This window comes from Mustelus asterias, chromosome 12, assembly GCF_964213995.1.
Source record: "Mustelus asterias chromosome 12, sMusAst1.hap1.1, whole genome shotgun sequence".
Classification (NCBI taxonomy): Eukaryota; Metazoa; Chordata; class Chondrichthyes; order Carcharhiniformes; family Triakidae; genus Mustelus; species Mustelus asterias.
This window is the reverse complement of record NC_135812.1, coordinates 11,081,652-11,096,142: the sequence shown is the minus strand read 5'-3', so window position 1 is coordinate 11,096,142 and position 14,491 is coordinate 11,081,652. Positions and strand designations below refer to the sequence as shown.

The following is a 14,491-nucleotide window of genomic DNA, read 5'->3' as shown; positions in this document are numbered from 1 at the left end:
AGACTTGCACACCCAGTTCAAACTGATGAGCCCAGTACAGTACTGAGGGAGTGCAACACTGTTGGAGGTGCCATCTTTCAGATGAGACTTTTAAAACATCGGGTGGATGTGAAAGATCCCATCTCACTATCCAAAGGAGGTTAGGCCAGTTCTCCCCAGTTTCCTGATGAACACTTAAATCTTTATGGGCGGCACAGTGGTTAGCACTGCTGCCTCACAGCGCCAGGGACCCGGGTTCAATTCCAGCCTCGAGTCACTGTCTGTGTGGAGTTTGCACATTTGCCCCACGTCTGCGTGGGTTTCCTCCGGGTGGTCCGGTTTCCTCCCACAGTCCAAAGATGTGCGGGTTAGATTGATTGGCTATGCTAAATTACTCCTACTGTCAGGGGGATTAGCAGGATAAATATGTGTTATAGGAATAGGGCCTGGGTGGGATTGCAGTCAGTCCAGACTTGATGGGGTGAATGGCCTCCTCCTGCTTTGTAGGGATACTATGATCACAGCCAAAATCACCAAGAGAGGTTATTTGGTCAATATCTCACTGCTCTTTGTGGGAGCTTGCCCTGCACAAAATAGCTGTTATATTTCCTGGCTGTTTCATTTCCTATAATGCAACAGTAACTACAGAAGTAACCTTCGTGTTACACAAGAGCCAGGCAATGACCACCTCCAACAAGAGAGAATTTAACCATCACCCCTTGACAATCAATGGCATTACCATCGCTGAATCCCCCACTATCAATGTCCTGGGAGACAGGTTGACCAGAAACTGAACTGGACCAGCTATTTAAATACTGTAGCTATAAGAGCAGGTCAGAGGCTAGGAATCCTGTGGTGAGTAACTCACCTCCTGACTCCCCAAAGTCTGTCCATCTTCCACAAGGCACAAGTCTGGAGTGTGATAGAATACTCTCTACTGGCCTGGATAGAAACATAGAAACTAGAAGCAGGAGTCGGCCATTCGGCCCTTCGAGCCTGCTCCGCCATTCATTCTGATCATGGCTGATCATCAAATTCAATATCCTGATCCCCTTTCCTCTCACATCCCCTTAGCCCCAAGCGCGATATCTAATTTCTTCTAGAAATCAGATAACGTTTTGGCCTCAGCTACATTCTGTGGTAGCGAATTCCACACAATAACCTCCCTCTGGGTGAAGAAATTTCTCCTCACCTCAGTTCTAAAAGGTTTACCCCTTAAACTCAAACTATGACTCCTATTTCTGGACTCCCCCCACCCCACCATTGGGAACTTTCTTTCTGAATCTATAGACGAGTGTCGCTGGATCAGAATCCTGGAACTCCCTCCCAGACAGCACTGCGAGTGTACCTACACAGTAAGAAGTCTCACAACACCAGGTTAAAGTCCAACAGGTTTATTTGGTAGCAAATACCATAAGCTTTCGGAGCACGGCTCCTTCGTCAGATGGAGTGGATATTTGTTCTCCAACAGTGCACAGACACAGAAATCAAGTTACAGAATACTAATTAGAATGCGAATCTCTACAGCCAGCCAGGTCTTAAAGGTACAGACAATGTGGGTGGAGGGAGCATTCAACACAGGTTAAAGAGATGTGTATTGTCTCCAGACAGAACAGCTAGTGAGATTCTGCAAGATCAGGGGGAAAGCTGTGGGGGTTACTGATAATGTGACATAAATCCAACATCCCGGTTTAGGCCGTCCTCGTGTGTGCGGAACTTGGCTATCAGTTTCTGCTCAGCGACTCTGCGCTGTCGTGTGTCGTGAAGGCCACCTTGGAGAACGCTTACCTGAAGATCCAAGGCTGAATGCCCGTGACTGCACAGTGTACCTACACGTCAGAGACTGCAGCCGTTCAAGATGGCAGTTCTCTAACACCTTCTCAAAGGCAATTGGGGATGGGGCAGTAAGTGCTGGCTTAGCCAGCGATGTCCACAGTCCATGAATGAATTTTTATAAAAGTGATAAGGGGCAGAATTTCCGCCATTAACACCGGCGGGATTTTGTCGTCCTGTTGCAGTTTGAGCACCAAATTCTGCATCCTCACTTGCAGCTGCGGCAGGATGTGGACAGCCGGAAAATTCCAGTGCCTTTATCTTTAACTTTTCCTTAATCCACACTTCACCCCAGGGGCAGGATTTTCCGGTCACGCTCGCCCCAAGACCGGAGAATCCCGCCCGAGATCAACATACCTTTGCATAGTCTGGTGTCCCGCCCGCCAAGGTTCCCGTGGCAGGCGGGACGGGAAAATTTCACCCCCGTGTGTCATCTTCTAGAATGATCTTTGCCCATTCTTATCGTTTGCAAGTGGTTCTTAGTCTCTACCTCAGAGAAGCATCAGCTGTCAGGGCAGCAACTGGGAAGAGAAACAGGAAGTTGGGAAGGGACAAGGCAGCTGTCAGTCTAGATCCGTGGATAAGAGAGACACGGGAACCAAGGCAATGATCATAAGGAACTGTGTTAAGCTGCGAGGGTCATCAGTGAGATACAGAGATTGTGGTGCAGTGGCACTGTCAGTGGACAGGTAATCGAGAGACCCAGGGCAATATCATAGCAGATGGCAAAATTTGAATCCAATAAAAAAAAATCACGAAATCATTGCCGGTTGTAGTAAAATCCCAGCTGGTTCTGTTTACCGATGTCCGTTAGGGAAGGAAATCCATGTCCTTACCTGGCCTACATGTGACTCCAGACCCACAGCAATGTGTTTCACTCTTAAAATGCTCTCGCAAATGGCCTTGTAAGCCACTCCGTTCAAGGGCATTTCGAATGGACAGCAAATGCTAGCCCAGCCGGCGACACCCACATCCCACTGAATCAACAAAATATTAGGATTAAAGGGAGAATTCGACAGTTGGTCATTAATCGTCCAAAGATGTGCAGGCTAGGTGGATTGGCTATGCTAAATTGTCCCCTATATGTCCCAAGATGTGTAGGTTAGGAGGATTAGCTGGGTAAATAGTGGGGTTATGGGGATAGGGCCTCAGGTGGGATTGTTGTCGGTGCAGGCTCGATGGGCCGAACGGCCTCCTTCTGTACTGTCGGGATTCTATGAATAGACCGAAGATAGATAAGGTGGATGTTTGGTGTTGAGAATGGCCGAGATAGGAATGTCATCAGGGGTAGGTAGGAATGTGTATCCCTGTCATAACAGTTATGGCAATGGCCATTGATTATAGAAGCATAGAAATCCTACAGTGCAGAAAGAGGCCATTCGGCCCATTGGGTCTGCACCAGCAACAGTCCCACCCAAGTCCTATCCCCATAACCCCATATATTTACCTTGCTAATCCCTCTAACTGGACACTAAAGGAGCAATTTAGCACAGCCAATGCACCTAAGCCACACATCTTTGGACAGTGGGAGGAAACCGGAGCACCCGGAGGAAACCCACGCAGACATGGGGAGAACGTGCAAACTCCACACAGACAGTGACCCAAGTTGGGAATCAAACCCAGGTCCCTGGCGCTGTGAGGCAGCAGTGCTCACCACTGGGCCACCCCATATGGAATATGAGATACGTCTCTGGGAAGCGGGGGGATTGAGTGTAATGATGAGAAAGCTAAGAGGGCAGAGATCGCGGGGAATTAAAAAAAGGCAGAGGGGTCCGTCCGGTTGAAAAGCTCTCTCCCGTCTCTGAAGAAGTGAGGTTCTTATCACAACACCAGGCATTAAACCAGCTGAACTAAAAAAAATGAAAGTTGTTCATTGCATTACTACCCATGACGTTGGTGAAGTCTGGGGCAGACCTTTCCCGTCCCACCTGCCACAGGAATCGTAGCGGGCGGGCGGGGGCGGACCATGCAAAGGTCTGTTGACCTTGGGTGGGATTTTCCAGCCGCACACGCCCCAAGACTGGGAAAATCCCACCCCGGGGGCTCTCTTGTAGACAGACACACAGATGCCGCTGTTAGCCGTGAGAAGATAATCAGTTAAAATGCAGAAAAACACAACTCACATCGGCCGTTTTGTGAAAGATTTATTGGCGTGATACAATGCGGTGGTAAATTAGACCAATTATACACAGTCTGGAATTACTGGCAATGGAAGAAATATTCATTTCAATTTAAAAAAGAATGCCCCTCTGGAACACAGATAGAATTTGTAACATATTACACGGTCAGGGGAAAGAAAGGGTTGATGTGTCTTGCATAGAGTGTGAAAATCTCAGAAATGCAGCCAAAGCCAGGGCTGGAGGGAGAGAGAGTGGACACTTCGATCTGCACCATTCAATCACATAACAACACTAATGATGTGGGTGAAAGTAGACACAGTAAGAGTTTTAACAACAGCTGGTTAAAGTCCAACAGGTTTATTTGGTAGCAAATGCCATTAGCTTTCGGAGCGCTGCTCCTTCGTCAGGTGGAATGGATATCTGCTCTCAAATTTGCTACCAAATAAACCTGTTGGACTTTAACCTGGTGTTGTTAAAACTCATACTGTGTTTACCCCAGTCCAACGCCGGCATCTCCACATGGTGAAAGTAGACTCAGTGAACGGAGTGAATTTAATTGTTTTGTCCCCACAATGACGATCTTTGCATAAAGCTAATCAATGTCCCGCCTCGAAATATGCAACAAATTCATTGTTGGAAAAGAAGCATTGCCTTCACTCACTTATAAGTCTCACAACACCAGGTTAAAGTCCGACAGGTTTGTTTGGAATGACGAGCTTTCGGAGCGCTGCTCCTTCATCAAATTTCACCATTCGCCTGATGAAGGGGCAGCGCTCCGAAAGCTCGTGATACCAAATAAACCTGTCGGACTTTAACCTGGTGTTGTGAGACTTCTTACTCTGCCCACCCCAATCCAACGCCGGCACCTCCACACAACTTCACCCACTTATAAAGAGAAATTTCACACCAAGGACGCAGCAGCTGCATTTTAGAAAATGGTACATAGTAATGTCCCACAAGAAGCAAAGTGAAAACTAACAGAGGCGCAAGCGCTCAGAAACAGTTCAAACATCGAACCTTTCAGCACATGAAACACTCAGAGTGAAATCCTTTCCCAACTTGTAACAGTACATTCTGCCCCCTCTACTTCCTTTCTCTCTGAACGGTATAGCGCGCAGGAAAGAATACTTTTCACGCTATATTAATTTATGTGACAATAACAAACCAAATCAAATTTCCCACTTTATTTATTTATTGATTAGTGTCACAAGTAGGCTTACATTAACACTGTAATGAAGTGACTGTGAAAATGCCCCAGTCGCCACACTCCGGCGCCTGTTCGGGTACACTGAGGGAGAATTTCGCATGGCCAATGCACCTAACCAGCACGTCTTTCGGACTTGTGGGAGGAAACCGGAGAACCTGGAGGAAACCCACGCAGACACGGGGAGGACGTGCAGACTCCGCACAGACAGTGACCCAAGCCCAGGAATCGAACCCAGGTCCCTGGTGCTGTGAGGCAGCAGAGCTAACCACATTTGGATGGCCCCAAATCTTGGACTGCCGGAGAAGCCTTGCGAACTCCGAATCTCACTGGGATTGAATGTTGCATTCTCCCTTCAACACAAGCCTAAAAGTCCCCCGCGTGCACCCCCAACCCTCCCCACCCCCCCGTCATCCCCTCCGACCCACCGCACCCATCCAACACCTGCAGAAACCAGTGCGACTCGGCAGCCGGGTGGGTTTCCTGACGCTGCGGTTTAAGTGCGGACGTTGGAGAGAGTCACGTCCCCATCAATTAGCAGCTCATTGATCTGCTGCACTGGCTGGTAACGATGATTAAAGTCAAAGGCGTGACGTCCGTTTACCAACACCCGAAAGCAGGAGGCCTCGCACTGAATGGTCACCTGTTGGGGGGAGAAGGAGGACACCAATGGAGGGTCAGACGAGCGACCAGCAAGATTCAGTCCCGTTCACGACCAACCAGCACCCTGGGACAGAGCCAAGAACAAGCACGCTACAAAGAATATGCAATCCAGGCTCCTGCTCCTCTCCCCCGCAGTGGCATACAGGGAGAGAAAGAATCATAGAATCCCTACAGTGCAGAAGGAGGCCATTTGGCCCATTGAGTCTGCACCGACCACAATCCCACCCAGGCCCTATCCCCGTAACCCCATGCATTTACCCTAGCTAGTCCCCCTGACACCAAGAGGAATTTAGCACGGCCAATCCGCCTAACCCGCACATCTTTGGACTGTGAAGGAAACCAGAGCATCTGGAGGAAACCCACGCAGACATGGGGAGAACGTGCAAACTCCACACAGTGACCCGAGGCCGGAATCGAACCTAGGCCCCTGGCACTGTGAGGTAGCAGTGCTAACCACTGTGCTACCGTGCAAGCTCTAATCAGAAACTTACAATGTGGCGGTAGCACATTTATATTTGTGGATGGTGGCACCTACATTGCGAGGCGGACTTCGAAACTTCAGGGCCGATTCATCAAGTTTTCCCGAATTTAAACGGAACTGAGGTGGATGGAAAATATTTCCGCTGGTTTTGGTGGGGGGGGGGAGAGGGGGGGGGGGGCTAAAGACACAGCCTAAAAATTAAACCTTTCAGGAAGATTGGAAATACTCCAACAGACAGAGGGTGGTATGAATTAGGAACTCTCCTAATTCCTAAAGCCAATTGGCAGCTCACGCTTGGTCAGGTGTTAGAGTCGAGGATGATGGATTTTCGCTCATTCACAGAATGTAGGAGATAAAATCATGTTGTGATTATCTGCGCTGTTGACCAGTGATGGGTGTGCGCTGTGAGCTGTTAACTAGTGACGGGTCAGCGCTGTGAGCTGTTAACTAGTGATGGGTGTGCGCTGTGAGCTGTTAACTAGTGACGGGTGCGCGCTGTGAGCTGTTAACTAGTGATGGGTGCGCGCTGTGAGCTGTTAACTAGTGATGGGTGCGCGCTGTGAGCTGTTAACTAGCGATGGGTGCGCGCTGTGAGCTGTTAACTAGCGATGGGTGCGCGCTGTGAGCTGTTAACTAGCGATGGGTGTGCGATGTGAGCTGTTGACCAGTGACGGGTCAGCGCTGTGAGCTGTTAACTAGCGATGGGTGTGCGATGTGAGCTGTTAACTAGTGATGGGTGTGCGCCGTGAGCTGTTAACTAGTGATGGGTGTGCGCCGTGAGCTGTTAACTAGTGATGGGTGTGCGCCGTGAGCTGTTAACTAGTGATGGGTGTGCGCCGTGAGCTGTTAACTAGTGATGGGTCAGTGTGATGTGAGCTGTTAACTAGTGATGGGTGCGCGCTGTGAGCTGTTAACTAGTGATGGGTGTGCGCCGTGAGCTGTTAACTAGTGATGGGTGTGCGCCGTGAGCTGTTAACTAGTGATGGGTGTGCGCCGTGAGCTGTTAACTAGTGATGGGTGTGCGCCGTGAGCTGTTAACTAGTGATGGGTCAGTGTGATGTGAGCTGTTAACTAGTGATGGGTGTGCGCTGTGAGCTGTTAACTAGTGATGGGTGTGCGCCGTGAGCTGTTAACTAGTGATGGGTCAGTGTGATGTGAGCTGTTAACTAGTGATGGGTGCGCGCTGTGAGCTGTTAACTAGTGATGGGTGCGCGCTGTGAGCTGTTAACTACTGATGGGTGCGCGCTGTGAGCTGTTAACTACTGATGGGTGCGCGCTGTGAGCTGTTAACTACTGATGGGTGCGCGCTGTGAGCTGTTAACTACTGATGGGTGCGCGCTGTGAGCTGTTAACTACTGATGGGTGCGCGCTGTGAGCTGTTAACTACTGATGGGTGCGCGCTGTGAGCTGTTAACTACTGATGGGTGCGCGCTGTGAGCTGTTAACTACTGATGGGCGTGCGCTGTGAGCTGTTAACTAGTGATGGGTCAGTGTGATGTGAGCTGTTAACTAGTGATGGGTGCGCGCTGTGAGCTGTTAACTAGTGATGGGTGCGCGCTGTGAGCTGTTAACTAGTGATGGGTGCGCGCTGTGAGCTGTTAACTAGTGATGGGTGCGCGCTGTGAGCTGTTAACTAGTGATGGGTGCGCGCTGTGAGCTGTTAACTAGTGATGGGTGCGCGCTGTGAGCTGTTAACTAGTGATGGGTGCGCGCTGTGAGCTGTTAACTAGTGATGGGTGCGCGCTGTGAGCTGTTAACTACTGATGGGCGTGCGCTGTGAGCTGTTAACTAGTGATGGGTCAGTGTGATGTGAGCTGTTAACTAGTGATGGGTGCGCGCTGTGAGCTGTTAACTAGTGATGGGTGCGCGCTGTGAGCTGTTAACTAGTGATGGGTGCGCGCTGTGAGCTGTTAACTAGTGATGGGTGCGCGCTGTGAGCTGTTAACTAGTGATGGGTGCGCGCTGTGAGCTGTTAACTAGTGATGGGTGCGCGCTGTGAGCTGTTAACTAGTGATGGGTGCGCGCTGTGAGCTGTTAACTAGTGATGGGTGCGCGCTGTGAGCTGTTAACTAGTGATGGGTGCGCGCTGAGAGCTGTTAACTAGTGATGGGCGTGCGCTGTGAGCTGTTAACTAGTGATGGGTGTGCGCTGTGAGCCGCTTGCTCTCTCCGGTAAATCCGCTGCAAACGCATTCCGGGACACCCCGGAACGACACTCACCTCGAACGGCTGTCCGGGGGAAAACGGGTTTCCATTCAAAGCCCTTTCCTCGGTGCCCCAGGAATTCTGTTTGCGGCTGTTTCGGACAATGGCGTTCTCAATGTGGAATCGCGGACTGATGTGTAAAGCGATGTCCAGGGACTCACTCGGCTTCAGGTTAATGGAAAAGCTGGAGACAGGGTGAAAACACGGAGTATTAGCGCAGGATTTTCCATTGCACAATGCAGCAGAGGCCACCCGACAACATCACTGATCTTTAATTGATGGATTGGAGCTAATTCCCGCTCACACCACCATCACCTCCCTGCACCACAACAAGAAGATTGATCACTTCCGCAAACAATCCAGGTTCCAATCCAGTCTGGGGTTGGAGCCTGCACAGAGCAACACAGGGCCCGAGAACCAACTCCCAGAGCACCCTCTGTAAAACCAGTTCCTCAGATACTCTCTGGGATAATAAAGAGAACAAAGGAAAGTACCGGTGACGGGGAGATGCCGGTGTTGGACTGGGGTGGGCACAGTAAGAAGTCCCACAACACCAGGTTAAAGTCCAACAGGTTTATTGGGAATCACGAGCTTTCGGAGCACTCACCTGATGAAGGAGCAGCGCTCCGAAAGCTCCATGATTCCAAATAAACCTGCTGAACTTTAACCTGGTGTTGTGAGACTTCTTACAAAGGAAAGTACAGTGCAGGAACAGGCCCTTCGGCCCTCCAAGCCTGTGCCGATCATGATGCCCTAACTCAACTAAAACAAAAACCTCCCGCCCTGACTCGGTCCGGATCCCTCTGTTCCCTCCCTATTCACGACACGGAAATATCCAACTCATGCAATCAGCCTCGACATTCCCACACTGACCACTGATTGGGGCCCCTCCCTGCCCGATTAAACTGAGAAAGGCAGAGAGCACCTACTTGTCACAATTTGGTTTGACAGTCCCCTGAATGACAATAGCTCGCGAGACAAAGAGCCCTCCGGGAATGGGAGCCTTGTACGGGACTTGCTGCAAGAAAACAGAGTTTGGAAAATTGAAAAGAATACTGATTGTTCATACGGTCTCCAAACTGGGCGAGTCAAATCTGAAGAAACATTACAGAGGTTTAGGGCAGAATCTTACCGGCACGTGTGTGTCCCCCCACCCCACCCCCACCCCCCCCCCACCCCGAGGTTCGTACGATCCCACCAGAGGCCAAAGGAGAATGCCGTTCTCCGAGCCTTGCCCGCCCCCGGAATTGGGATGGGCGTGCCGGTAACATTCCGGCCCAAGTTTCAAAATCAATAGTTTGAGTGTGACTATCAATTTATAGTCTGCATTAATATGTTATGTGGACGGCACGGTGGCACAGTGGTTAGCACTTGAATCACCCAAGTCGATTCCCGGCTTAGGTCACAGTCTGTGTGGAGTTTGCACATGTCTGCGTGGATTTCCTGCGGATGCTCTGGTTTCCTCCCACAGTCCAAAAGACATGCTGGTTAGGTGCATTGACCCGAACAGGCGCCGGAGTGTGTCGGCTAGGGGAATTTCACAGTAACTTCATTGTACTGTTAATGCAAGCCTACTTGTGGCTCATAAATAAACTTTAAACCTTTGTAGTCTGCATTAATATGTAATTGTGTGGGCAGCGCAAGTGGTTAGCACTGCTGCCTCACAGCGCCAGGGACCCGGGTTCGATTCCTGGGCTTGGGTCACTGTCTGTGTGGAGTTTGCACATTCTCCCCGTGTCTGTGTGGGTTTCTTCCGGGTGCTCCGGTTTCCTCCCACAGTCTGAAAGACGTGCTTGTTAGGTACATTGGCCGTGCTAAATTCTCCCTCAGTGTACCCGAACAGGCGCCGGAGTGTGGCGACTAGAAGATTTTCACAGTAACTTCATTGCAGTGTTAATGTAAGCCTTACTTGTGACACTAATAAATACTTTAAACTTAGAGAGCCAAAGAGCTCACTGGCTGCTGGCTCCCTTTCCTGGAGAAAGTGGAAAAGGGATTTGCAAGTTCAAACAATTCACTGTATGGAATCTGGCAGAGAAACTTGGTTATGTGGACACATCAATATTTATGCTTCACATGAGACTGCTCCCATTCTCTGCACCATCTCAACCCAACAGCATTTCTTCAATTCCTTTATCTCTCCTCTTTACCTAATGTCTCCACAAAGGCATCCAGATAGTTTTCCTCATAATTCTGGTGGCAATTTCAACATCCTTCCGGTAATGCAGTGATCAGAATTGTACACAGTACCCCAAATGCGGCCCAAAGTCTTATACAACATGATTTTCCAATTTTTTAAAAATTCATTTTTCACGGGACATGGGTGTCGCTGGGTTGGCCACCATTTATTGCCCATCCCTAGTTGCCTTTGAGAGGCTGGTTGAGAGTCAACCACATTGCTGTGGCTCTGGAGTCACATGTAGGCCAGACCGGGTAAGGACGGCAGATTTCCTTCCCTAAAGGACATTAGTGAACCAGATGGGTTTATCCAACAATTGACAATGGTTTCATGGTCATCAGTAGATTCTTAACTCCAGATTTTTTTTTATTGAATTCAAATTCCACCATCTGCCGTGGCGGGATTCGAACCCGGGTCCCCAGAACATTAGCTGAGTTTCTGGATTAACAGTCTAGCAATAATACCACTAGGCCACTCCCCAAAGTCCCATTCCTATACTCATTAGTGAACCAGATGGGTTTTTCCAACAATCGACAATGGTTCCATGGTCCATCGGTAGATTCTTAATTCCAGATAATTACCAAATATTTATTATTCCCGAGATAAGTGCTGGGATGGTGGAGGGAGACCTCGACCACAATTAGATAAGTCTCGGTAACCTCGGTGTGGGGGGGGGCGGGGGTTGAATCTGAGATCCTGATAACTCGAGTTATCGATGACTTAGCCATTAGTTTAACACTCAAGTCTGGTGCTCGATCCAATGCTTCCAGCTGCCACAGTAATAAAGATGTGGAGATGCCGGTGTTGGACTGGGGTAAACACAGTAAGAAGTTTAACAACACCAGGTTAAAGTCCAACAGGTTTATTTGGTAGCAAAAGCCACACAAGCTTTCGGAGCTCCAAGCCCCTTCTTCAGGTGAGTGGGAATTCTGTTCACAAACAGGGCATATAAAGGCACAGACTCAATTTACATGAATAATGGTTGGAATGCGAATACTTACAGCTAATCAAGTCTTTAAGAAACAAAACAAAGTTGTTTTGTTTCTTAAAGACTTGATTAGCTGTAAGTATTCGCATTCCAACCATTATTCATGTAAATTGAGTCTGTGTCTTTATATGCCCTGTTTGTGAACAGAATTCCCACTCACCTGAAGAAGGGGCTTGGAGCTCCGAAAGCTTGTGTGGCTTTTGCTACCAAATAAACCTGTTGGACTTTAACCTGGTGTTGTTAAACTTCTTACAGTAATAAAGCTCAGGGAACAGTGACAGCTGCAATGGAAGCAAACACAGTTCAAATAGATTCTAACAAAGTCCAAGATTTCACACAAAAGGTCTTGATCAATTCTTTCTAATGAGATAGCCAATTGGCCCAAGGCATCTACTTTATTCAGTCAGTCCATTCATTAGTTTCCATGTGACTCTCACACTTAAACCCAGCAACATTCTAAATACTTTCAACTGAAAGAACAAATAAACCATTTTAAAAAATTATAGCACTGATTTCGCAACTCTCACACTATCAGTTTATCACACAAGCAGCAAATGAATCCTGAAGTTATCACAAACATGAATGCAGGAGTCAACTTGCAACACAGCAAGATCCCACAAGACGTTGTTTACAAGATGTTGAGGGGTCTGGATAGGGTAGACTCTCAGAGGCTATTTCCAAGGGCTGAAATGGTTGCTACGAGAGGACACAGGTTTAAGGTGCTGGGGGGTAGGTACAGAGGAGATGTCAGGGGTAAGTTTTTCACTCAGAGGGTGGTGGGTGAGTGGAATCGGCTGACGTCGGTGGTGGTGGAGGCAAACTCGTTGGGGTCTTTTAAGAGACTTCTGGATGAGTACATGGGATTTAATGGGATTGAGGGCTATAGATAGGCCTAGAGGTGGGGATGTGATCGGCGCAACTTGTGGGCCGAAGGGCCTGTTTGTGCTGTGGCTTTCTATGTCCTATGTTCTATGTTCTAAGACAGAATCAAGCTCTCTGCCGCAGGGTGGAAGAGACACAATTAAATGTCAGTAGGTTTCTCCCCCCCTCTTAGTCAGTGCCTGTGGGATTGGACATGTGGTCAGGGTCAGGCTAAGTGGCACCAGCAGGATTGGGCATCACCTGGTTTCTCACCTCAGCTCAGACAGCCTGGCATCAATTTTAGGTCTTGCCCACAAGTGGGTGCTGAGGTGGTGATGGGTGAGGCTTACCCTAAGGAATCGCTGCCCGCTGTGAATCACTCACACTGGGGGAGAATGGGAGAGGGCGAGTGCAGTAGAAGAGTTACAACAACAACTTTACATTTATATAACTTCTACATATATATAACATTTATATCATAGAATCCCTACAGTGCAGAAGGAGGCCATTCGGCCCATCGAGTCTGCACCGATCACAATCCCACCCAGGCCCTATCCCCGTCAACCCACATATTTACCCCGCTAATCCCTCTAATCTACGCATCCCGGAACACTATGAGGCAATTTATCATGGCCAATGCATCTAACCCACGCATCTTTGGAGTGTGGGAGGAAACCGGAGCACCCGGAGGAAACTCATGCAGACATGGGGAGAACGTGCAAACTCCACACAGTGACCCAAGCCAGGAATCGAACCCGGGTCCCTGGCACTGTGAGGCAGCAGTGCTAACCACTGTGCTGCCCCATATAATATATAAATTATGTATATGATTTATATACATTTATTTGAGCTCTGATGAAGGGTCATCCAGACTCGAAACGTTGGCTCGATTCTCTCTCCACAGATGCTGTCAGACCTGCTGAGTTTCTCCAGCATTGTCTGTTTTTGTTACATTTATATAGTGCCTTTACTGTAGCACAATGTCCCAAGTCTCTTCACAGGAGTATCAACAACAACTGGACACCGAATCAGACACTAAACGGCTTAAGGAGCAGCTAAGGGGAAGAGGAGGGAGGTGGAGGGTTTTCAGGAGAGATTCCAGAGCTTAGGGCCAAGGCAGCCAGTAGCAGAGTGATTAAATCCTGCGATGTGCAAGCAGCCAGAACTGGAGGATTGTAGAGATCTTGGAAAGCTGTAGGGTTGGAGCAGGTTAACAAAGGGAAGAGAGGGAGAAGGCCGCGGTAAGATTTGAAAACAAGTTTGGGACATTGGCCGGGATTCTCCAACCTCGCCCGCAGCTGGGATTCTCCAGTCCCGCTGCTGTGAATGGAGATTCGGCTGAACGCCAAGTTCTCCGTCCTCGCTTGCCGCGGTGGCGAGACAGGAGAACTCCGACCATTGTTGGACCAAGATCGGTCAGAGAACACCAGCAGAATGGGGTCTTGGTACAAATTAGGAAATGGATATCAGAGCTTTGACTGAGCTCAGGTTTCCAGACAGGGTGGGGGTGGGGGAGAATACAGAGGAGACAGACAAGGAGAAAAGGCTGTGGAGGCCAGGTCATTGGGGGTCTTTAAGACAGAGATAGATAGGTTCTTGATTAATAAGGGGATCAGGGGTTATGGGGAAAAGGCAGGAGAATGGGGGACGAGAAAAATATCAGCCATGATTGAATGGCGGAGCAGACTCGATGGGCCGAGTGGCCTAATTCTGCTCCTATGTCTTATGGTCTTATAAGGAAAGCATTGGCATAGTCGTAGCTGGAGGTAACAAAGGTGTGGATGAGGGCGTTATCAGCAGGTGGACTGAGCAGGGGCTTTATGGAGGTGCAGAAAACATGGGGTCAGAAGCTCACTCATGGGTCAACAGGAGGTCGGGTTGAGGTGGAATCAGTGGCCAGGAAATGGAATTGGTGACAGGGGTTCGATATTTAATTGAAGGAATTTGCCGCTTATCCAATACCGGATGATGGACAAGCA

General features: G+C 49.0%; 1 protein-coding gene across 2 annotated transcripts in view; it reads right to left on the bottom strand.

Moving 5' to 3' along the window:
• Positions 1–3,938: 3,938 nt before the first annotated feature.
• Positions 3,939–14,491, bottom strand: part of LOC144501243 (galectin-4-like) — a 34,694-nt gene continuing 24,141 nt past the window's right edge. Inside the window, exons 10-12 of one of the 2 annotated variants that reach the window (XM_078224718.1) lie at positions 9,414–9,502; positions 8,500–8,668; positions 3,939–5,779 (exon numbers count right to left, since the gene is read on the bottom strand). In XM_078224718.1, the coding sequence (XP_078080844.1) occupies positions 5,633–5,779; positions 8,500–8,668; positions 9,414–9,502 (405 nt within the window). In that variant the 3' untranslated portion in view covers positions 3,939–5,632. The remainder of the gene's footprint in view (positions 5,780–8,499; positions 8,669–9,413; positions 9,503–14,491) is intronic. The other variant, XM_078224719.1, reaches the window with a different exon arrangement.